Source organism: Lipotes vexillifer, unplaced genomic scaffold, assembly GCF_000442215.2.
Source record: "Lipotes vexillifer unplaced genomic scaffold, Lipotes_vexillifer_v1.1 scaffold178, whole genome shotgun sequence".
Classification (NCBI taxonomy): domain Eukaryota; kingdom Metazoa; phylum Chordata; class Mammalia; order Artiodactyla; family Lipotidae; genus Lipotes; species Lipotes vexillifer.
In genome coordinates, this window is record NW_006775603.1 from 1,339,978 (window position 1) to 1,366,490 (window position 26,513).

At 36.1% G+C, this 26,513-nt stretch overlaps 1 protein-coding gene across 2 annotated transcripts in view; it reads left to right on the plus strand.

Moving 5' to 3' along the window:
* Positions 1–26,513, plus strand: part of CCSER1 (coiled-coil serine rich protein 1) — a 739,559-nt gene that overhangs the window by 168,397 nt on the left and 544,649 nt on the right. For both annotated transcript variants that reach the window (XM_007450018.1, XM_007450017.1), the window contains one exon: positions 6,082–6,266. In XM_007450018.1, coding sequence (XP_007450080.1) covers positions 6,082–6,266 — 185 coding nt within the window. The remainder of the gene's footprint in view (positions 1–6,081; positions 6,267–26,513) is intronic.

Consider the following 26,513-nt stretch of genomic DNA (forward strand, 5'->3'; position numbering starts at 1 on the left):
ACCCCCCCCCCCCCACAGCTTTCCCCCCTTGGTGTCCACATGTTTGTTCTCTCCACCTGTGTCTCGACTTCTGCCCTGCAAACCGGTTCATCTGTACCATTTCTCTAGGTTCCACATACATGCGTTAATATATGATATTTGTTTTTCTCTTTCTGACTTACTTCACTGTGTATGACAGTCTCTAGATGCATCCACGTCTCTACAAATGACCCAATTTAGTTCCTTTTTATGGCTGAGTAATATTCCATTGTATATATGTACCACATCTTCTTTATCCATTCGTCTGTTGATGGGCATTTAGGTTGCTTCATGACCTGGCTATTGTAAATTGTGCTGCAATGAACACTGGGGTGCATGTGTCTTTTTGAATTATGGTTTTCTCAGGGTATATGCCCAGTAGTGGGATTGCTGGATCATATGGTAGTTCTATTTTTAGTTTTTCAAGAAAACGCCATACTGTTCTCAACTTACATTCCCACCGACAGTGCAAGAGGGTTCCCTTTTCTCCACACCCTCTCCAGCATTTCTTGTTTGTAGATTCTCGATGATACCCATTCTAACTGGTGTGAGGTGACACCTCACTGTACTTTTGATTTGCATTTCTCTAATAATTAGTGGTGTTGAGCAGCGTTTCATGTGCTTCTTGGCCATCTGTATGTCTCCTTTGGAGAAATGTCTATTTAGGTCTTCTGCCCATTTTTTAATTGGGTTTTTTGTTTCTTTAATATAGAGCTGCATGAGCTGTTTATATATTTTGGAGATTAATCCTTTGTCCATTGATTCATTTGCAAATATTTTCTCCCATTCTGAGGGTTGTCTTTTCGTCCTGTTTATGGTTTCCTTTGCTGTGCAAAAGCTTTGAAGTTTCATTAGGTCCCATTTGTGTATTTTTGTTTTTATTTCCATTACTCTAAGAGGTGTATCAAAAAAGATCTTGCTGTGATTTATGTCAAAGACTGTTCTTCCTATGTTTTCCTCTAAGAGTTTTATACTGTCTGGTGTTACATTTAGGTCTCTAATCCATTTTGAGTTTATTTTTGTGTATGGTGTTAGGGAGAGTTCTAATTTCATACTTTTACATGTAGCTGTCCAGTTTTCCCAGCATCACTTATTGAAGAGACTGTCTTTTCTCCATTGTATATCCTTGCCTACTTTGTCATAGATTAGTTGACCATAGGTGCTTGGGTTTCTCTCTGGGCTTTCTATCTTGTTCCGTTGATCTGTGTTTCTGTTTTTGTGCCGGTACCATATTGTCTTGATTACTGTAGCTTTGTAGTATAGTCTGAAGTCAGGGAATCTGATTCCTGCAGGTCTGCTTTTTTCCCTGAAGACTGCTTTGGCTATTTGGGGTCTTTTCTGTCCCCATACAAATTTTAAGATTTTTTGTTGTAGTTCCGTAAAAAATGCCAATGGTAATTTGATAGGGATTGCATTCAATGTGTAGATTGCTTTGGGTAGTGTAGTCATTTTGACAATATTGATTCTTCCAATACAAGAACATGGTATATCTCTCCATCGGTTGGTATCATCTTTGATTTCTTTCATCAGTGTCTTACAGTTTTCTGCATACAGGTCTTTTTTCTCCCCAGGTAGGTTTATTCCTAGATATATTATTCTTTTTGTTGCAGTGGTAAATGGGAGTGATTCCTTAATTTGTCTTTCAGATTTTTCATCATTAGTCTATAGGAATGCAAGAGATTTCTGTGCATTAATTTTGTATACTGAAACTTTACCAAATTCATTGATTAGCTCTATTAGTTTTCTGCTGGCATCTTTAGGATTCTCTATTTATAGTATGATGTCATCTGCAAACAGTGACAGTTTTACTTCTTCTTTTCCAATTTGGATTCCTTTTATTTCTTTTTCTTCTCTGATTGCCATGGCTAGGACTTCCAAAACTATGTTGAATAATAGTGGTGAGAGTGGACATCCTTTTCTTGTTCCTGATCTTAGAGGAAGTGCTTTCAGTTTTTCACCATTGAGAATAATGTTTGCTGTGGGTTTGTCATATATGGCCTTCATTATGTTGAGGTAGGTTTCCTCTATGCCCACTTTCTGGAGAGTTTTTATCATAAATGGGTGTTGAATTTTGTCAAAAGCTTTTTCTGCATCTTTTGAGATAATCATATGGTTTTTATTCAATTTGTTAATATGGTGTATCACATTGACTGATTTGCATATACTGAAGAATCCTTGCATCCCTGGGATAAATCCCACTTAATCATGGTGTATGATCCTTTTAATGTGTTGTTGGATTCTGTTTGCTAGTATTTTGTTGAGGATATTTGCACCTATATTCATCAGTGATATTGGTCTGTAATTTTCTTTTTTTATAGTATCTTTGTCTGGTTTTGGTATTAGGGTGATGGTGGCTTCATAGAATGAGTTTGGGAGTGTTCCTTCTTCTGCAGTTTTTTGGAAGAGTTTGAGAAGGATGGATGTTAGCTCTTCTCTAAATGTTTGATAGAATTCACGTGTGAAGCCATCTGGTCCTGGACTTTTGTTTGTTGGAAGGTTTTTAATCACAGTTTCAATTTCATTACTTGTGATTGGTCTGTTCATATTTTCTGTTTCTTCCTGGTTCAGTCTTGGAAAGTTATACCTTTCTAAGAATTTGTCCATTTCTTCCAGGTTTTCTACTTTATTGGCATAGAGTTGCTTGTAGTAGTCTGTTAGGAGGCTTTGTATTTCTGCGGTTTCTGTTGTAACTTCTCCTTTCTCATTTCTAATTTTATTGGTTTGAGTCCTCTCCCTCCTTTTTTTGGTGAGTCTGGCTAATGGTTTTTCAATTCTGTTTATCTTCTCAAAGAACCAGGTTTTAGTTTTATTGAATTTTGCTATTGTTTTCTTTGTTTCTATTTCATTTATTTCTGCTCTGACCTTTATGATTTCATTCCTTCTGCTAACTTTGCGTTTTGTTTGTTCTTCTTTCTCTAGTTCCTTTAGGTGTAAGGTTAGGTTGTTTATTTGAGATTTTTCTTGTTTTTTGAGGTAGGCTTGTATAGCTATAAACTTCCCTCTTAGAACTGCTTTTGCTGCATCCCATAGGTTTTGGATCATTGTGTTTTCATTGTCAATTGTCCGTAGGTATTTTTTGATTTTCTCTTTGATTTCTTCAGTGATCTCTTGGTTATTTAGTAACGTATTGTTTAGCCTCCATGTGTTTGTGTTTTTTATTTTTATTTCCCTGTAACTGACCTCTGATTTCATAGTGTTGTGGTCAGAAAAGATGCTTGATATGATTTCAGTTGTCTTAAATTTACTGAGGCTTGATTTGTGACCCAAAATGTGATCTATCCTGGAGAATGTTCCGTGTGCACTTGAAAAGAAAGTGTAATCTGCTGTTTTTGGATGGAATGTCCTATAAATATCAATTAAATCTATCTGGTCTATTGTGTCATTTAAAACTTCTGTTTCCTAATTTATTTTTATTTATTTTCATTTTGGATGATTGGTGTAAGTGAGGTGTGTTAAAGTCCCCCACTATGATTGTGTTATTGTTGATTTCCTCTTTTACAGCTGTTAGCAGTTGCCTTATGTATTGAGGTGCTCCTATGTTGGGTGCATATATATTTATAATTGTTATATTTTCTTCTTGGATTGATCCCTTGATTATTATGTATTATTATTATTATTATGTAGTGTCCTTCCTTGTCTCTTGTAACATTATTTATTTTAAAGTTTCTTTTATCTGATATGAATATTGCTACTCCAGCTTTCTTTTGATTTCCATTTGCCATCCCCTCATTTTCAGTCTGTATGTGTCCCTAGGTCTGAAGTGGGTCTCTTGTAGACAGCATATATATGGGTCTTGTTTTTGTATCCATTCAGCAAGCCTGTGTCTTTTAGTGGGAGCATTTAATCCATTTACATTTAAGGTAATTATCGATATGTGTGTTCCTATGGCCATTTTCTTTATTGTTTTGGGTTTGATTTTGTAGGTCCTTTCCTTCTCTCGTGTTTACCACTCAGAGAAGTTCCTTTAGCATTTGTTGTAGAGCTTGTTTGGTGGTGCTGAATTCTCTTAGCTTTTGCTTGTCTGTAAAGCTTTTAATTTCTCCATCTAATCTGAATGAGATCCTTGCCAGGTAGAGTAATCTTGGTTGTAGGTTCTTCCCTTTCATCTCTTTAAGTATATCATGCCACTCCCTTCTGGCTTGTAGAGTTTCTGCTGAGAAATCAGCTGTTAACCTTATGGGAGTTCCCTTGTATATTATTTGTCATTTTTCCCTTGCTGCATTCAATAATTTTTCTTTGTTTTTGATTTTTGCCAGCTTTATTACTGTGTGTCTTGGCGTGTTTCTCCTTGGGTTTATCCTGTATGCGACTCGCTGCGCTTCCTGGCATTGGGTGGCTATTTCCTTTCCCATGTTAGGGAAGTTTTCGACTATAATCTCTTCAAATATTTTCTCTGGTCCTCTCTCTCTCTCTTTTCCTTCTGGGAACCCTATAATGAGAATGTTGTTGTGTTTAATGTTGTTCCAGAGGTCTCTTAGGCTGTCTTCATTTCTTTTCATTCTTTTTTCTTTATTATGTTCCGCAGCAGTGAATTGCACCATTCTGTCTTCCAGGTCACTTATCCGTTCTTCTGCCTCAGTTATTCTGCTATTGATTCCTTCTAGTGTAGTTTTCATGTCAGTTATTGTATTGTTCATGTCTGTTTGTTTGTTCTTTAATTCTTCTAGGTCTTTGTTAAACATTTCTTGCATCTTCTCAATCTTTGCCTCCATTCTTTTTCCATGGTCCTGGATCATCTTCACTATCATTATTCTGAATTCTTTTTCTGGAAGGTTGCCTATCTCCACTTCATTTAGTTGTTTTTTTTTGGTTTTATCCTTTTCCTTCTTCTGGTACATAGCCCTATGATACATAGCCTTTTCATCTTATCTATCTTTGTGTGAATGTGGTTTTTGTTCCACAGGCTGCAGGATTTTAGTTCTTGCTTATGCTGTCTGGCCTGTGATGGATCTTCACAAATTTTTGAAAAGGTGTTCGGGAATTCCCTGGCAGTCCAGTGGTTAGGACTCTGTGCTTCCACTGCAGGGCACACAGGTTCGATCCCTGGTCAGGAAACTAAGATCCTGCATGCCTCGAGGTGCAGCCTAGCCAGCCTCACAAATGCATAAGCCAATTCCTTGCAATAAATTTTCTTAATATAGGTCTCTTACTGATTCTCTTTCTCTGATTTACAGATTTTTGTACTGGAGGTGGTTCTAGAGGAAGAGAATCTTAAGGATAAGTTTCTTAATTTCTCTGTCTCATAGTTCTTTGTTTTTAGTTTCCATTTTTACCTACAGTGAATGGGGTATTACTCAAAGTAACATATTAACAAAAATTAGGGAGTAAGCCATACAGCTATTTGGGAGGAGTATATCAGTGCAAAGGGTATTGGGTAAAGATTCTGGGGCTGGAGCATGCCTGCAATGTTGTAGAAACAGCAAGAAGTCCCGTATGCCATAAGCAGAGTGAACAAGGGGCTGGTGGGCAGTAGAAGATGAGGTTAGAGAGATGAAGAGGTGAGCAATGGGAAGCCCCCTGTGTGGGGGTCCAGAGTAGGGTCATATCATGTGGAACCTGGTAGCCCGCTGGAAACACATCAGCTTTAGGATTAGAGAAGTGATCGTGACCAATCTCACTTACGTTTTAAGTGTATCATTCTGGTTACCTTGTAGAAAATAGATTGTGTATTGGTTGGGGAGAGGCAGGTGGGAGTAGGCAGGAGCAGGAGGCTGTTAGGAAGTATTGCAGTAACCAAGGCAAGCCCTGATGAGTTTGTGCCAGGAAGTTAGTGCGGGAGCTGGTGAGAAGTGATCACATTCTGTATACAGTTGAAGGTAATGAGGACAGGATTTGCTTATATGATTTATGTGAGGTATGAAAAAGCCAAGGATGACTAGAAAGTTTTAGAGGCTTCAAAGTGATTACATAGTTAAGTAAAGTACCGCTACTAATTCAAAACGTTTTCTGTGACTGAGACTTGTTGAATGCCACTAAGAGTTTTCCATTTACTTTCAGTGGAACATTTATAAAAACTACATTTAAGCATTTATATTAATTTTTATTTATTTATTTTTTAAATAGTTCTTGCCAGTAGCCTCAGTCCATACCGTGAAGGAAGATTTATAGAGAGGCGACTGCGATCCTCATCAGAAGGAACTGCAGGGAGTAGCAGGATGATTTTGAAACCAAAAGATGGAAATGTAGAAGAAGTTAATAGTCTAAGAAAGCAAAGAGCAGGTTCATCATCTTCAAAAATGAACAGCATGGTAAGTATATGCATCTGCCTGCATATAATAAAATAATCCCATATATTACTGGCAAGTTCATGCTCCTTGCAAAAGGAAGCATCATATATTTTTTTGTTGTGTTTCTTTTTTAAAAAAATTGAAATATAGTTAATTTACAATGTTGTGTTAGTTTCAGGTGTGCAGCAAGGTGATTCAGTAATATATGTATATATGTTCTCTCAGATTCTTTTCCGTTATAGGTTATTACAAGATATTGAATATAGTTCCCTGTGCTGTACAGTAGGTCCTTGTTGCTTATCTGATTTATATATAGTAGTGTGTACACATTAATCTCAAATGCCTAACTTATCTTCTCCCCATCCCCTTTGGTAACCGTAAGTTTGTTTTCTATGTCTGTGAGTCTATTTCTGTTCTGTAGGCAAGTTCATTTGTATCATTTATTTAGATTCCACATATAAGTGATATCATATGATATTTGTTTTTCTCTATCTGACTTACTTCACTTAATATGATAATCTCTAGATCCATCCATTTTGCTGAAAATGGCATTATTTCATTCTTTTTTTATGGCTGAGTAATATCCCATTTTGTGTACATGTATGTGTATATATATACATATGTATATATAGTATATGTATGTGTATATATATATATACATCTTTTTTATTCACTCATCTGTCGATGGATATTTAGGTTGCTTCCATGTCTTGGCTATTTTAAATTGTGCTGCTGTGAACATTGGGGTGCATGTATCTTTTTGAATTAGACTTTTCTCTGGGTATATGCCCAGGAGTCAGATTGCTGGATCATGTGGTAATTCTATTTTCAGTTTTCTGAGGAACCTCCATACTGTTTTCCATAGTGGCTGCACTGACTTACATTCCCACTAACAGTGTAGGAGGGTTCCCTTTTCTCCATACCCTCTCCAGCATTTGTTATTTGTAGACTTTTTAAGGCTGGCCATTCTGACTGGTGTGAGTTGATACCTAATTGTGGTTTTGATTTGCATTTCTCTAGTAATTAGTAATATTGAGCATCTTTTCATGTGCCTGTTGACCATCTGTATATCTTTGGAGAAATACCTATTTAGGTCTTCTGCCCATTTTTTGATTGGGTTTTTTTTTAATATTAAGCTGTATGACCTGTTTGTATATTTTGGAAATTAATCCCGTCTCGATATTATCATATGCAAATATTTTCTCCCAGTCCGTAGGTTGTCTTTTTGTTTTGTTTGCAGTCTCCTTTGCTGTGCAAAAGCTTTTAAGTTTAATTAGGTCCCATTTGTTTAGTTTTGCTTTTATTTCCATTGTTCTAGGAGACAGATCCAAAAAAATATTGCTGCAATTTATGTCAAAGAGTATTCTGCCTGTGTTTTCCCCTAGGAGTTTTACAGTATCTGGTGTTAAATTTAGGTCTTAATCCATTTTGAGTTTATTTCTGTATATGGTGTTAGAGGATGTTTTAATTTCATTCTTTTATATGTAGCTGTCTCATTTTCCCAGCATCACTTATTGAAGAGACTTTCTTTTGAAGGAAAAATTGGTTTGCATAGTTGATATCACAAGTCAGAGAGGTTAAGTCTTCACTTGAGATGCTCATGGGTCACAACACATAGAAGCACACCAGGATAGCAACCCTTAAAACCTGTCTTTCTTGCTTGCATGGAAGGTTTGACATTCTCCATCCTAGAGCAAGACCCTGGGATATACAGTCTAAGAAAAGCTGATCATGAAGACAACCTCTGACAACATCATTTCACACCATTTCTCCATCTCTAGCCACCTAAAAAATGTCCTGTTGTCAACCACACATATGCCAGGACCACCCTTAGACCCCTTAGTGCAGGGGTCCCCAACCCCTGGGCCATGGACCGGTATCGGTCTGTGGCCTGTTAGGAACTGGGCCGCACAGCAGGAGGTGAGTGACAGGCCAGCGAGCGAAGCTTCGTCTGTATTTACAGCCGCTCCCCATCGCTCGCGTTACCACCTGAACCATCACCCTGCCCCCCGGTCCATGGAGAAATTGTCTTCCACGAAACTGGTCCTGGTGCCGAAAAGGTTGTGGACTGCTGCTTTAGTAGATCCTATTCTTCCTATCTTTCTATAGTTCCCACTTCACATAGGGTGAGAATCCTTGAGGGTCAAGGTGATATGCCCATGCAAAGCTTTAACACATTCCAGGTGACTGAGATTCCAGATTCCTGGTTCAAATTGTGGAGGCCTGCAGATGAGGGTGGAAATGGGGTGTGTAGAGGAGGGTGGGGTCTGAGCTTGCACTTGTGAGCTGGGGTGTCTTAGAGGTATATTAGCTCCCTCACAGTGTAGGATACAGCCAGGGTGGGAAAAGATGTGAGTGGACTGCAGCCCGGGAGGTCCATGAGGCCTCAGGCCTCACAAATATTGGGGTGGGCTTGCCTTTTGGATTCCGTTTGCTCCCTTTCTCACGTGTCCTTTTTTAGCAGTGTCTTTGATTTTCTAGTGTTTAACACTGCTTCTTTAAAAGGATCTATCCACCTACCTACTTATGTGTGAAAAATGCTCGAAACTAAATCACTTATATCTATATATCTTAGACAATTATATTTCAAATGAAAATATTAGGTCATCTAGTTCTGACAATTGCAATGTGAAGAAGCCTTAAGTGACTGAGGCAACACTGAGTGATAGCAAAACCATTGTGTTTGAAGTTAGAGGTTCTAGCCATTAGGTCAGGCTTGGCCAGATTCTAGTCTTGGACAAATCATCTACAGAACAACAAACGATAATGGGTTTCTTGCTTCTTTTATGCTAAAAAATGACTATGTATCTGTGTATTTATATTTGCATATATAGAAAGATATTACATTATATTATATTTCATCTTTCTTTCTGTTCTTTGCATTGAAAATATTATATTATTCTTGTTGCAATTGATTTTTTTTGTCTAAATACAAGAACATGTTAAAATAGATTTCCAATTGATATAACATTAAAAGTTATGGCTAATGAATTATTATGAAGCATCTATTTTCACCAAATTTCTATTATTCATTTTTAAAGATGTATTTATATTAATAAGTGTGCCCTGTTTATTACTTTTGCACAAAGTTGGGCCTTTTACTTATTCTTTTATCTCGTGTTTTTCATACTACGTTTATATAATTCTCATCATAACATCACAAAATCATTATTCTTCTCCTCAGATACACTTTCAAGATTTAAAATTTTAAATGTCAAATATAAAAATGTAATTTTGTTAATTTATTTGAGGCTTTTTATAAATTTTCAAAAAGTATACCTGCAGTGATATAGATCGTCCACTAGATGGCATGATTACACCATTGCCATGGTAGGGGAAACGCTACGGAGATTAGACGGAAACTTGATTAAACTATTGTACATGTTCACTGGATTCACAGGTAAAACTTGTTGAAATAAATACTGACACCCTTGAATTTCCACACGAAATGTATCGAAATTACTTTATGACTTTCTTCCTTAGGACTTTGCAACTAATATCTCGATCTTTAATTAATTTATAGTGTAATAGTTAATTTAACATGCATAGTATGTATTATTTAGCTCTTAGCAATATAAGGAAGAAATGCTAGGATTTTAGGTAATTTTAGCTATATGTGAAGCAAGTGACATATGTTTAGGAAATGATAGCTTTATGTGTGAGAAGATGCACACATTTTCTATATTCCTCTTCCAAAATAATTCAGGTGAATATGTGTGTTTAAGAATGCATCCATGGTTCAGTTATTCTTTTCTTTTAGAGCAATAGTAGTAACATGTATTTTTAATACTTATTTGAACCAAGGGACTACTCTTAATGCTTCTCATATATTATCACATTCAGTCCTCACAATATTATGAACCAAGTGATTCTTTTATTGATCACGTTTTGCAAAAGAGTAAAATAAGGCACTAAGAAGATAAGCAACTTGCCCGAAAACACAGATAGTAAGTGGCAGAAATAGGATTTAGATTTGGATACTCAACTGTCTAACTTTAAATCCTACATGCTTTGGAGGGAATGTAATAGGTTTAAAATTAATTTTTCATTTTTCTTGCATTATTTCTGTATAATGAAGTTAACACATTTAAGGCAATCTATGCTTGCTCTAAGTCTAGACTACAACCCTCTGTAAGGGATACAAAAAATGAACAAAATGTAATACTTATTCTGGATTTAAAACGTGGTAATATGTCTTGATATGCTGATGAATGGTATCAATGTCTTTACTGAGAGATAGCTCATCCAAAAAGGAACTTTGTCACAAAATAAGATACTTATACTTAGGAGGAACTAGAGTATTTCATATAGGTCATGAGGATTTAATTCTACCAATGGTGTATGGCTCTGTTTATTAAGATGCAGAGGGTTCCTGTGAATGACCAAAAATATTCCCTAATAGGTGAGATAGACCACAGTTCTAGTGTTTTTGTACACTTTGGGGATATGTCAGTATAAAAGGGAAAGGGCAGGATGTATTAACTTTTTGAACACCGGTGGCTCGGAAGAAATTGGACTTTGCTTAAATTTATTACAAGAAATCAATATATATGTAACAATTTGATGAGCATTCAAATTTATTATATATCTTCAAACTGCTTTAAATAAAGACTTCCCTTAATTTTCCTCTGAGTAACTTTCTTGATACTTTCCTTAGGATGGTCCAAACATTTAAAAACAACTTTTCTAGAAGTAGGCTCTTTCTTTCCAGGAACTTTCCCTGCAGATTATGATGTATAAATGATTAAATGTAAGGATTTGTCTTGGTTTCTCCAGCAGCTTCACACAGTGAAGTCTAACTCTAAATATTTATGAGATCACCCCGCTCTAAAAAAAGTATTAATTGAGGATAGATTTGTATGTGTTAAACAATATATAGCACCTGGCATCACTAGAGGAAGGAAAGTGCCTGAGTGTATGAGGAAGGATGAGCCAGGCTACATAAGAGTAAACAACCTCCAAATTTTAGTGACTTTATAATATAGATTTATTTCTCACTCTGGCTATGTGTTCATTGCAGAAGGTGCTAGAGTTCCATTCAGTATCTCCTCCTTCTATATCCAGGCCGTTGAAGCAGCAGCTGTTGCAAAACACTGCCTTTCACTGTGGTAAAAGATCTCTGGAGACTGTACCCCAGTAATAAATGCTTTACCTGTGAGAGACTCACTTCATTTCCCGCTGAGCAAATCTAATCACCAGGCCCAAACTTGCCACAAAAGGGGCCAGGGAATAGTCTCTTGCATGTGTCTGGATGATGTAGACCCAGATATGTATCATGGGCGCTAATGACTATGATATTCCCTAATAGTTTATCGTATCTCAGTTCTTTTAATTAACTGAGATTTCCTGCTTACCTCCTTCCTCCCTGTTGTCTTCAGGCATTTGATGGGCATAAAGTCATTTGATTTGATGCCTCACACTGAGCTGGTCATTGTGCTTCAGAAAGAGGAAAACATCTTTGACATTGAAGGATTCATTTTAACCACAAGTTTTGTCCTTTGAGACATGCTCTCTTCCTGACTTAAAGGCCTTGAGATGTATATCTAAATTAACTTTACATGACTCCCGGTTTGGGAATATTACTATATTTGGAAATACTTGTTTTTATTACATTAAAAAGCTGGCTAGGGAAGTTGTGTTAGCTTTAGCTTACTCAGCAAATGCATCCACAAAGTTCCCCGGAACTATCTGTGCTGAGCGATTCTGACAGTTCACTTACGGCCACTTTTACTGTGACAGCTTAATTCCTCTCACTTGTGGTTTGGCATCCTGTTGCCTTTGTGTAGAAACTGTGAATAGCATAGTAAAAACATGAACTGTAGGACTTCTTCCCTAGAAGAACAGACCAGATTTATATTTGAGAAAAAAAACAGTTACTTGCATATCAGCAGCGTCTCATGTTGTATCTTAATTCTTTGATATGTTGAAATCTAGAATTTAAATATTATTGGCAATAATTGATTAAGACTAATTAAGCCCTATGTTAAATAGACAAGCACTTAACTATGCATTCACTTTTCTTCGGGGGCCTACTGTTTTCTCCTTTGTTAGCATTTTCTTTATTCATTTGTCCATTCATCAATTCATTCACAATTTCTTTCAATAAATATTTATTTAGAACCTACTTTGAAGATGCAAAGATGAAAGAGACAGCCCTTTAGAATTTTAGCGTTCCAGACTGGGAGATATTAACCTAATCTTATCAATACACCAGATTTAACCATTTTGACCATCTTAAAATTCAGAATGGGTGGGGCATGCTTGATTTGGATTGTGACCATTGATATCAAAAGTAAAAAAGGATTAGAAAAGGGCACATGGGGCTTCCCTGGTGGCGCAGTGGTTGAGAGTCCACCTGCCAATGTAGGGGACGTGGGTTCGTGCCCCGGTCCAGGAGGATCCCACATGCCGCGGAGCGGCTGGGCCCGTGAGCCATGGCCACTCAGCCTGCGCGTCCGGAGCCTATGCTCTAGTTCCTATCAGTGTTCATCCAAGTTGTATCATGTGTATGGCACTCACCACTTAGTTATTTGAATATGTTTCATTTATTAGATTTCATTCAGTCTTTTAAATGGAAGAACTTTTGTATATATTAGCATTTCGTATAGCACTTAGTAAAGTGCCTGGTGCACAATAAATATGGGTGAATGAAAGTTAAAATTGCTGATTAGGTTGTGATATATGTTGACATACATATGAATTAAGGCATTTAGAACAATCATTATGTGTGGTGCCGTTATGCATATTTTTGACATTTTAACTTATTATACAAATGTACAGATGTCTCTATGATGCATTGTTTGATAAAACTGGTTTTTGATGCTAAGTACTTGATCAAGGCCATACCACCTTTGATATTGTTCTAGTAGAAGCATCATTCATTTTAGGATAATTGACCTTACAGAATGGTTTCCAGGATCATATCAGTACAACACTTATGGACTGGCCATACAAAGAAGACAAGAAGTAGTCAATTGTTTGTGATATTATTGGAGAACCCATTAAAAAATGTAAGTTCTGAGTCAAATATGTCTATAAGGTGATATTTAAAAATCCCCTGTGTATTTTATCTACCCCAACTCCATTTCTTATCAACTTATAGATTCAGAATTGCCTTTAAAAAAGAAAAATTGGATAAAATATTCCATTCATTTTTTTTCATTCTAGCTTTTGGGATGAGTCATTTTTGTTTAGAAGCTGTCACAATTTGTATGTTTGGTGCACAATGCTATGAATAGCTTATTCAGAGAGTTAACTCACTTCATCTTAAATGACTTTAAGAAAAGTTGTAAGTAAATAAGTGCAGTATCCTAGATATTACCATTTCTCTTCATACAGTTCACATGAAAATGTCCACAGCACCTAATTTTTCCCTCTGTGATTACACTATTAAAATTTACTATAAATATCTTAGTTTGTTCAGGCTGCTATAACAAAATATCACAGATTGGGTAGCTTATAAATGACAGAAATTTATTTCTCACAGTTCTGGGGGATGGGAAGTCCAAGATCAAGGTGGCAGCCTGGTTCCTGATTTGTAGCCAGCATCTTCTCACTGTGTCTCACCTGGTGGAAGGGGTTAGGGATCTCTCTGGAGCTTCTTTTATGCAGGCACTAATCCCATTCATGAGGGGTCCACCCTCATGACCTAAGCACCTCCCAAAGGCCCCCCCCCCTTCTAATACAATCATCTTTGGGGATTAGAATTTCAACATATGGATTTTGGGGGAATACAAACATTCAGGCCATAGCAATAAACAATCACATTGTAATGATAGCAATGCTGGAATATATTAAAAGCTTCATTAAGAACAGTACATATTCCTATTTATTATTATTTATCAAGGAAATAATTAAGATGGACAATAGTAGAAGAAAATTAAAGATTTTTTTCTGTAACCACACTATATCTAGGATACCCGTTAGACAGTTTATACCCCTCTGAAATTAAGAAATTGGAAAATTAAGGTTGTTTACCTTTTATTCTTGGGATTAGAATGCAAAGATGACAGTTTTATTTTTAATTGGTTCAGTTCATCTCAGTTTTCTGTAAGATGCAAACTATTTTATGCCTTGTTTAGATAACCCCATGAGCTGACACAGCTTTCATAGTGTGAGAAAGAATATTGATTGATTCAGGATCCATGGGAAATCTCTGACCATCTGAACACTGCACAGTCTATGACATAGAATTGACCTTGAGTAAAATAACTATCTTTTCTGAGGGAATAGTCTTTGGAATTTGAAGTTTTTACATTATTCTAGTTACACAATAAAGAAAAATTATTCTTCCTAGGGTTACTCTATTATTTTGAAATTTAAATACAACATATTAAATTAATTTTAGTAAATTAAAAAAGCCAAACAAAATTTGGCTTCCAAGGTCAAGAAGTATATTATTGTAGTAGAATTATGTCTTATGTTTTACATTACAGTCAATTTATAGAAAAGATATAAATATTTTAATATATTAATATTATTTTTCAAGTAATTTAACAATCAAGACAGACATTTATAATAATCTCACAAACCATCATATTTGCAATTCAGGGTAAGAAAGTGTGATTTACAAATGAATCATGCATATACATTTCACACTTTTCCTATGTGATGATGTTTTTGTTTAGTCATTCCTAATTTAGAGTAGTTGTCATTTTATCACTTTTATAATTTAATTCAGTGATCATTTCACTCTAGTGTTAAAAGTTTGGTCTAAAATTCCTCCTTTGTTTATATCTTCTATTGTTCTAAGCTTGTTACGTTCAACTGGAAACAACCCAAGTACCTTTTTTTTGTTCCATCTCTTAGGCTCTTTATTGTATACGTTTGTAATTTCCTTACAGAATTATGATTTTAATGCTTGGCTAGTTGTCTTCAGCACTACCCAATGATTAGTGTATTTGTCAGTGAGAAACACAAAGAATTTTTTTTGTCAGAGAAACTCAACATGAATCAGAGCTTTTTATCAGTTGTCAAGAGGTGCAGGTGAAGCAGGGAGAGATCTGGAATACCGTCCGGCTTCCCAGCTCCTTTCTGCATGTGGTGGGCACTGGCCCAGATTGTTGGATAAAGTTTGCATTGTTAAATGTATATAATCACCTCATTGACACAGAAAGATCCAATCAATATGAAGCATCTCATTGTTTTCCTTTTTAATTATAGTCACCATGCTGTACACTACATCCTCAGAACTTATTTATCTTATAACTAGAAGTTTTCCCCTTTGACCTCATGCAACATCTCTGCTTTATACTCAAATAGTTAGATAGCATACACAGACATTTTCCAGGGAGTCATATCCCATAAATCTCTAAGTTCCAGCTTTATTTTTCATAAGCAGTCTCACTTAAATTCCCCTGTAGTAAAAACCATTTAGTTTTATGGTTTGTTGGTTTGCTAATTCGGTCAGTCATTACTGTGTTTACAAGGAGATCTTTCCAGGAAGCAAACTCCCTGTAACTCTGTCTCAGAGAAAATGGATCACAGGCCAGTTGCTTATCTCAGGCACCAAGTGTAAGCTTTAAACAGTCTCCTCCAACTATCCTGTTCCTGCCACCCACTCTTGGTCTTTTTCCCATCAGTCCCCCATTTCCTCTGATCTTAGAGAGAGATGTGTCCCTGCATTCTTTCAAAGCAGTTGTTTCTACTCCCTTCCTGATTTTAATTCCTTACCTCCTGAAGAACAGTCATCATCAGTATGTCTCTCATGTTTGCTTCTCTGGTGTCTTCTCCATCTTTTCACCGCTGTCAGTTTAAAACGCTGCCAAGTTTCCCAGCCTGAAGGAAATAAACAGAAGTTAAAAAATTTCTATCTCCTGCTTTTTGCTCCTGAAGTTTTCCTCCCTCTTCTCCACTACAAGGCAAACTTTTCTAAAAGAATAGCCTTCTCTTGCCAAATGCATTTCCTCACTGCCCACAGAGTCCTCACCGCCACGTTTATTAGCTCTTGTAATGTATGGTTTCTCAACGTGGACACTATTGACATTTTGTCCTGGATAGTTCTTTGTTGGGAGGTGGGAGAGGGCTCTCTTGTGCACTGTAGGGTGTTTAATGGCATCCCTGACCCCTACCCATAAAATGCCAGTAGAACCCTCAAGTTGTGACAACTGGGCATATCTCCAGATGTTGAAAAATATGCCTTGGTAGGGCAGAAACCACCCCAGCTGAGAGCTTTTCTAAAGTCATTAGTGACTTTGCCAGTTTTCATAGTCTTCTTTTTCCAGTCTTCATCTTTCTCGACTTCTCTTCAGCGTTTCACACTGTTGAGGACTCTATATACTTATCACTTCTCCTTTTGCAGGGTTAACTCTCCTTTGGTTCTCCTTTCAGACTCCTTTGCAAGCTGCTTTTTCATACTCTAAACAGCTATTACTTGGCATTTGGTTCTTGACCCCCCCCCCCTTTTTTTTTTAAACCTGTTCTATCTGAAAACTTAAGATGTAGGTGAAATGACATGTGGAGTCCAAACGGAAAGGCTGGGAATCTCTAATATATCAGAAATCTGACAAAGCCAATAGGCCCTGAAAAGCACAATGTATTAGCTCAATAGAATAAGAGCTTGTGAAAAAAAAAGCTATTTGCATAAGGAAAGTAGTTGAAAATCCAAGGACTGAAACTTTGGAGTGGAACTGGAAAAATATGCAGAGAATAGACTTTCACCCTCATAGTTCATGGCTTCTCTCCCTTCTTCCCCCCCATCTATGTTACTATCCTATTTCAGTTGTTACACACTTGTATTTCAGCCTCCTTTTAAGGTACTCCAGGGATTCTCAATCCTTGCCTTCTGTTTCTAAAGTCATATTGGAGAAGTAGCAGTTATTGATATATCACTTAAACTAGGACCTCCCTATTAGAGTCTGTGTAATATGTTGCAGTAATTAAGTCTACCTTCACTACTATCACCCACAATTATACTTTTTTTGGTTTTGTTTTGTTTTCAAATTGACAGCAGCTTAAGTTGAGCAAAAGACAGATAGTGGCAAAAGTTGTGTGCATTGTGCAAGCAGTGTATATTTGACCTTCCAGGACACTTGGCAACTACCAGAGAACCACACATAGCCCACTTCTGTCTTACTCTCTTGCTGTTTCTGGTTTGTCTCCTTTGGAGCTTCCTGTGGATTGTGTGGCTCAGGCTGGCTGTGAACCAAGAGGAACTTGTGGTGTGCAGTGTGTGTGCTCAAAGGGGAGGGTGGAGTTTTCAGCATGATATCAGAAGGGAAGAAAATCTATAAAATACCTTTAGTTCCCCAAATTATAATAAAAGTAATAATTTAATAAAAATGTAGTAAATTAATAAATTCTTAAACGACTTTATAATATTTTCATGCTTTTTCACACTTTTTTTCCCCAAATGCCTTTAGTGCCTTCTAATATTTAATATCTTATAAGAATATGCTTTTTTATTTTTTCTTTGTAAAACTTGTCTGGAATAAAATCATATTGCTTAAGAACCAAAGGCAAACTATTTCTCCTAACACAGAAACATGATCAAGATAGACAAATTTGCAAAATAGTTCTTCTTGTGTCCGTTAAGCACGACTTTAATTTCTTAAATAAGCAAGTATGGTGTGATAAAAGGAGCAAGCAGTTGGAAAGAGGACACCAAATTCAGTCTCATTTTTTTCACCTAATAATACTACCTACCTTATAGAGTTGTTGTAAGGATCAAATACTATATTTTATGTGAAAAGGCTTTATAAATTTTAAAGTGCTATATTGATGAAAATGACACGTATTTATTAATAACATGGATTAAAGCCAGAAACTGAAATTAAATAATATTACCTTTTCCAGTAGCCATTTAGAAAGGAAAACATTTTAAGATCCAAACTCACCTTTAAAGTATATCTCATCATGACAAGAAGTTGAGTTGGCTCCTTTAAGCCACAACAAAAATAATCCTTAAAATATTCAAGTTATTTATATGTTAGTGCTTTATAAGGGTAATCTGCTATTTACCTGATTTCTCATTTGTGTATTTTCCAGAAACTCATACATTTTTCAAAATCAATTTATATTGCTTAGGAAAAAGCTAATTGAGAAATACACTTAAGATTTGCATATTTTACCATGTTTATGTTACCCTTTAATTAGAAAGTTTACTTGACCTAGTTATTTCCTGATTATGAAATTAGGAAAAAAACATCTGCCCTAAGACAGGTGCCTTGGCTTTTTACAAAGTAATTTAATTTGCATTCTCTGTTTTCTTAAATAAAAAGTTTAAACATTGTGAACATTTATGTGAACGCTCACATAATAACTTGATAAATTACTTATTTACAAGTATCTTCTGTTAAATCTTAAGTTAATTTTATCCAATAGGCAATGACTTCAAAAACAAAAAATAAAGCTGAATAGTGAATTATAGAGTACCTTATTTATTTTACTTTAAAAATAAACTTTGAACTATAGTGTATTTACTAGTAGTACTAGTCTGTCCTGAGATAACTTAAGATCCCTAAACATTTGTGAGAGAAAGTTTTATGACACACTCAAGTTTTTGCTTTTGTCTTTCTTCATTCTATTGGAAGAATGCATCTACCAGTAGGATATTCAGCTTGACTATTTGAACTACATGAATTTTAATGAGGAGGGGAGTAACCAGCTGTCACATAGTTCATATGATGTATTAGGTGCTGGTTGGGATGAGACAGTATATCTCAGCATGCTGTTGCCTTCAGTAGATTTATGTTCCAAAGAAATGTGGATACATTAATACAAATAGCGATTTCACATGAAAAGATCAGCCACCTAGCTATGGTTCATGAATCACAGTGATTCGCTCTCTTTTATTTTTTAATAATAATGATAATAAAAGTATACGGAAACTATCACTGAGTCGAGTGGGTGCCGGGGTACACTGATCCTAAAGATTTAACCTGACCCAGCAGTCTACTGGAAGCTGCTATAGCTGAGAAAAAAGAACTAATCAGAGATGCTGGGCTTACATTTAGAATAAGAGAAAGGAACTATTAATGCGTGCTCTTTTCCAATAGCATTCATCTCTCTAGGAAATCCTGCAGGACAAAAGAGAGTTGGAACACTCTTAAGTTTTATAAAGTGATACTGTAGTTCCTTGAAGGGAACTTACTGTTATGCAGCTGGAAGCCTGTAAGGTCTGTTGACTAAAGAAGTTCAAAGATAGCCACTGTTGTTCAGTGTATAGTTTTGTTTTGTATTTTTTGATTCAGCGCAGTGGGGTTGAACATAAAAGAAGCTAACATCTTGAGCTTTTTGTGAGTCTCTCCTTGTTGTTATAAGTAGACCATTAGGTAATTTTAAGGAAATCAGAACTGTTGACCCATACAAATGATTTTTACAGAAATTGCTTTTGCTCTATTAAAACAACATAAAGTGATTTTCTGATTTTTGACACTATGACTTTGCTAAAAATTCCTATATTCATTTAAAAATAAGAATCATCTTGCCATAAAAAAGCCAATTATTCTGGTTCAATAAGCAAACGTATTTTACTAAAGCAGTGGATAAAAGCTTCATTAAAAAGTACTTTTTTTTTTTTTCACTGAAATAGGATCACATTAAGAAAACCACAGTAGAACTGCCAAGGGTAAAGCAGCAGCCCAAATTGAAGACAAATTCAAAAGACAATTCTATTATATGGCCTTAATGGGAAAGCAAAGTGAATTTTCAGTTGAACCCAGTGCTAGCTATGTGCCCTGGATAAGTGTTCCACACTGTTTGAAGGGGATGGTGACCAAGAAGAGGAGGTCTCTTTACTTGTGGCAGCTGAGTTATATGACATTAAAAAAAGAAAGTCTAGGTTTCCTGTGAGGGTCATTGAATTCTTACATTCTAAAAAGACAGATTCCTTACAAGGACCACTAACTAGAATAGGCAGGAAATTACTGGTTCTGGAATGACTATTCCATGTCTAAGTAAGGTATCGAACAGTAAGCAGCCTACTAACAACTCAGAAAAATAGAAATGAGAGGGTATACAGTGACCCTCATATTCACAGGTTCCAGATTCAACCAACTGTGGAACGAAAATATTTTTTAAAATTCCAGAATATTCCAAAGAGCAAGACTTGAATTTGCTTGGCACGGGCAATTATTTATATAGTGTTTACATTGTATTAGATATTATACATGATCTAGAGATGATTTAAAGTATACGGGAGGATCTGGGTAGGTTATATGCAAATACTATGCTATTTTATATAAGGGACTTGAGCACCTGTGAATTTAGGTGTCCAAGAAGGGGTGGTCCTGGAACCAATCCCCTGCAGATACCAAAGGAGGACTACAATTAGCTTTTAATTATTGGCAAGGCAGCACCAAGATTTAAGTAAGACGGATCCAAATTATTTCTTTAGTGAAGAACGTTGTGAGCTATATATCTTGAGCGGAAACTGGGTTAGGCATTGCGTATTTAAAGAAATGTAAAACAATTTTTTTTTTTTTTTTTACTTTTTAAGGTTTTATCATATCTTTGTTCAGATAACCTCTTTCCACAAACTGCCATATCCACAAAACAGAACTTGTAGGAAGTAGAACTCAGATGAGTAGAATGAGCTGTTTTCCTCTGTCTTTTCTTCTTTCTACCCCTTTTTGTCTACCTCTCCTTAGCTTCAACTACCTTCTCAAAAATAAAAATAAAATATGACTCAAAATAAAATTTAGTTGGGTATCAGATTCAATAGAGCAGATAATCTAGGTATTGCTTCTTTTACTATTCCCTCATGTGAATCTTGTACTTTAAAAAAAAAAAAGGTAACCAAATTTACCTTGGGACTATACAACACCAGCATCACCTTGGTTATAACATGCCACTTTAATTTTACTAAATACATTTTACTTTTATTTTATAATAATTTCATATTTATAGGAAAGTTAGAAGAATTGTACCCAAAACTGCCTTATATCCTTTACAGTTTCATCAGTCATTAAGTTTTACCACATTTTTTCCTCTCTTTCCTCTTCTCTGTAACACATAGACACATACATCATTTATATTATTTTCCTGAAGCATGTGAGAGTTATTTTACACATCATTTCCCTTTATTCCTAAATACTTCAGCGTGTATTTTCTAAGAACAAGGATATTCTCTTACATCACAGATTAAGTATCAAAATCAGGAAATTTAACCTTGACACGTTGTCTTGTTTAACATAAATCCATATTCAGTTTTTCCTAATTGTTTCATTTTTTAAAAAAATCCAGGCTCCAATCCAGAGTCATGTGTTACGTTTAGCTCTCAGGTATCTTTAGCCTCTCTTAATCTGGGACAGTTCCTCACCATTCTTTATTGCACATGCTGTTACCACTCATGACATTTATTTTGTAGAATGTTCTCCAATTCATATTTCTCTGGTATTTCACTATTAGGTTCAGCTTATGCAATTTTTGGAAGGAAAACTACATGTGTGATATTTGTGTTCTTAGTGGATCACATCAGGAAGTATATGATGTCAGTTTGTGTCATTACTGGTGATGTTACACTTGATCCCTTGGTAAAGATGGCGTTTACTAGGTTACACCACTGTAAAGTTGTTATAGTTCCCCTTGTTAATTAATAAGTAATCTCGGGAAAAATATCTGAAGCTATGTAAATATTGTTTTCCACCATTTTTTACCCAGAAGTTTTAGTGTCCATTGATTCCTCCCCCAATTTTTTTTTTCCTGTGTTACTTAGTACTGATTTTATAGCTCTGTCATCTCTTCCATAATGAATATCTGGTCTTGAATAGGCTAACACTGGGTGATAAACTGGGTGCAAGAGGGCTACCTTATAGCAAGTACTGTATGTGTCTGACTAGAGCTTCCAGCTCTGGGACTGGAAATGTTTTACTGAATACTTTTATACTCTACATTGGTATTATGAATTTTAGGTTATCTACCTATCCCCTAATAATTTCAAGAGGAACTAATTGACCATGAAGGGTTTACTGTTAAACCCTATACTGAAATATGTGTTAAATTTTATTTTGGGTTGAGTTACTCTTTTGAAGGAAAGAAAGAAAGAAAGAAAAAAAGAAAGAAAGAAAAAGAAATTTATGTATCCATACTATTGCATTCATTTATTCAATTAATGTTTATTAATTATCATTTAAGTACTAGATTGTGTTAAGCCCTGGATATTCAGTAAAAACCTCAAAAGGGTCTAGGCTGTTAGAGGTCTTAGGATGTAGCAAAAGAAAACAGAGAAGTAAAGAAACGTGTATTTATGTTATACATGCTTTTAAGGCACTATTAGCAGGTTAGTAGAGTAGTGGCACAAAAGAGTGATAACAAAAGGTTTCATAGAGTAGGTAGTGTCTTCAAATAAGAGTAGTTGCTGTAAAAGTATAATTTTTTTTAACATCTTTATTGGAGTATAATTGCTTCACAGTGGTGTGCTAGTTTCTGCTTTATAACAAAGTGAATCGGCAATACATATATCCCCATATCTCCTCCCTCTTGCATCTCCCTCCCTCCCACCCTCCCTATCCCACCCCTCTAGGTGGTCACAAAGCACCGAGCTGACCTCACTGTGCTATGCGGCTGCTTCCCACTAGCTATCTGTTTTACATTTGGTAGTGTATATAAGTCCATGCGACTCTCTCACTTCAGCACCGAGCCTCACTGTGCTATGCGGCTGCTTCCCACTAGCTATCTGTTTTACATTTGGTGGGGTATATAAGTCCATGCGACTCTCTCACTTCGTCCCAGCTTACCTTTCCCCCTCCCCGTGTCCTCACATCCATTCTCTATGTCTGCGTGCTGTAAAAGATAATTTTTTTTTTTTTTGCGGTACGCGGGCCTCTTTCACTGCTGTGGCCTCTCCCGTTGCAGCGCACAGGCTCTGGACGCGCAGGCTCAGCGGCCATGGCTCACGGGCCCAGCCTCTCCGCGGCATGTGAGATCTTCCCGGACAGGGGCACGAACCCGCGTCCCCTGCATCAGCAGGCGGACTCTCAACCACTGCGCCACCAGGAAAGACCAAAAGATAATTTTTAAAAGTTGAAAATATGACTTACATACATGTCAAAGATTTATTTAAAGTAATTAATAGGGGAACCAATAGAAATAAAAGCTTGTTCAAAGAGTATTTGAGGAACATGTTATTAAGAAGTTTAATAAAGAAGTATTAGAATAAGACTGTTAGTTTGATTATAAAACTGCATAATGTCTTCCAGTACAATAAACCGTAAGGATGATCTTTGCTACTGGACTGAAAACATTTGTATCTCTATTGGATACAAATCTACAAGTTAACACATAACTTCACAGAGTCTGAACTCTTAATTAGTAGCCAATAGTAAAATCAAAAGCAGGGCAATCTCCTCAAGAATTAAATAATCTGTCAGTTTGACACTGGAAAGATGTACAGTCATCCTCTCAGCCTTATCCTAATATTTGGATATTTATTTTCTCAACATTGTTCTCTTTGATCTCTTAACTATATCTTCCAAAGATTATTTTATCATTGTTATATATTGCTATATTATAAATATAACTGTATGTCTGTTACATATATTCATATCTTTATAAGATTATTATTGCTCTCAGAAAAAAGCCTGATATTATTTTCTATTATGGACTACTTATTTACTTTTGTGTTAATTAATATTAATTGCGTGTGCCTCCTGAGCATAATGTATTGAGTAATTACTATCTGGAAATGCCATTAAGAAACATAGGAATAAATCTCTTAAAAGGTCTTTAGGGCTCCCCTGGTGGCGCAGTGGTTAAGAATCCGCCTGCCAATGCAGGGGACACGGGTTCGAGACCTGGTCCGGGAAGATCCCACATGCCGCGGAGCAACTAAGCCTATGTGCTACAACTACTGAGCCTGCGCTCTGGAGCCCGTGTGCCACAACTACCGAGCCTGTGTGCCACAACTACTGAAGCCTGTGTACCTAGAACCCGTGCTCCACAACAAGAGAAGCCACCGCAATGAGGAGCCTGTGCAACGCAAAGAAGAGTAGCCCCCGCTCGCTGCAAGCAAAGTCCGCGCGCAGCAACGAAGACCCAAGGCAGCCAAAAATAAAATAAATAGAAATTAAAAAAAAAAATACTTAAAAGCTCTTCAATCCTGAGACTGGGACACTAAGCCTGCCTTTCCATGAAATTTGACTTGTAGTACCTATAAATTTGGTGCATTTTTTTCTTCTAAGGTCTCTAAAATTTGGTAAAGTCTCTGTTTCCAGGAAGTAACTAAATTTAAGAGTATATAGTTCTTTCCAAGAGACTCTGAGACTGTATTTCTTGAGAACGCTATTTCTGGTTTGTACATACTAGGTGTCTAAGAATTGTTTTCCTTTTCAATGGGCACAAAAATTTAATTAATTTGAGCTCCCAAATAGTCAGAAGACAGATTTACAACAATAACAAAATAATAAATCAGATTCTCTGTTGTCTCTCATCTGATGGAGATGAGATCCTTATCATCAACCCAACAGAGATCATCAAATCATCAGACCATTAAATTAGATACCCTACAGACGGAATTATTGGCATGTAAAATCATACTCATAGACATATATATTTTTGGCTACGTGGTTAAGGCTGGCTTCGGTCCACTGCTCCCTAGTCCATCCCCTGGCTGTGGAAAGAAACACAGCTGAAGCCATAGGGTGCTTTCTTAACTACACAGATGTAACTGGCTTAGTGGTTTGAGACCAGAAACAGACTCAATCTTGAGGCTTCATTGTGGAAAGGAACACAGCCCTAACCAGGAGTTTGACAAGAAACAGAATAACAGAATTTGTCAGAAGCAAAAGCAAGCAAATTCATGCAAAACCAGAAGAAAGAAAAAGCATAGAGAAGCAGAAAGTCAACAAAACTAAAATGTTATTGCCCCTTGGAAGTCACTTTTGTACCCAAGAAAGGACATGCCTGGACTTAGACTGTGAAGTGACTTCTCCAGCAATGTAGTTTAATTGGCTCTGGCACATGAATCCACTTGGATATCTCAGTGGGCCCTCCAAAACTGTCAAGGTATAATTTTCAAAAGCTTAAAATATGACTTTATACAAATATAGATTGGACGAGAATCAGAGATTTACTCAGTCCATTAAGAGAGTGTACATAATGGTAAATTGGTTCGGAGAGTATTTGAGGAACTAGGTATTTATAGCAATTTAATAAAAGGATGTTAGAATGATATTGTAAAATGAATACAAAACCAGTTAATTGTCCTATCGGGGAGTCATCCATTACCAGACAAAAGTGTGTATACCTCAATTGGATACAAATCTACAAGTGACCATGTATCCTCACTGAGTCAGAACCCTTGATTAGTAGTAAATAGCAAAACCAAACAATTTATAATCTACAGAATTCAGTAACTCTTGGGAGAGCATTTTAAATAATGCTTCATTATGTAGTCATCTTCCTGGCCCTGTTTCTTAGTTTTGGATAATGGTTCTTAACACATCTGTTGCCCCATGGTGAGCTCAAGAGAACAGCAGTTTAGATCTGGAGCAATTCATGAGTAATTGCATTAATGCGTGAAGCTTTCCTGTAAGGCAGAAGTGTTGAAAAAGAACTGAGATCATACAGTGGATACAGAGGGAAGATAGGGAACAACTAGGTCAGGGAGAGTCAAGAATTAAGATAGTAAGAAATTTGTAGGAATTCGGGAACCACTGATGGTTGTAAGCAAGATAGTGGCGTAAAAATATATGCTTTTTAGAATTATTGTTCACCTAATTTTAAATGACTTAAATGAATTCAGTAGGTAGCTGTAGGTTATAATGATAAATACCTTACATGGAAAAATGGCAGCGTTTTTTTTAGTTTTTACTGTGTGAAAACAAAATAGCATATTGCTTTTTCTTGACATTTGAGGTAAACTTTTTATATTCCTATTTGGTTGAGACACTGCTGCTAAATTAAAACTATTCTCTCAGCACTTAGTCAAAGTTTCATTTTATTTATTCAATTATGTATTACATTTTACTTTTGTTTCTTTCTAAAAATTGTGAAATTGTGTAGTTAAAAACTTTGCCATTAGTGAATAATTACTGAATAATTACTAACCTATCAATTAAACCTCTTGTGGAACATAGCAATAAAGATATTCCTAGGAGAAGAACACTGATTTATACCTATTTGGGCTATTTTTCTTTACTTGACAATTTGTTTACCTTTCTTACATTACAAAGTATATAATTATACTTAGCTACAAAGTATCATAATTTATTAGCTACTGAAGTCACACAGCCTAATTTATGAACATCCCATTTTTCTAGCCAAGCCATTTTCTCTGTAGTCACTAACCAAACTTTCAACCTGTAAGATGTCCATATAACCTTGTACTCA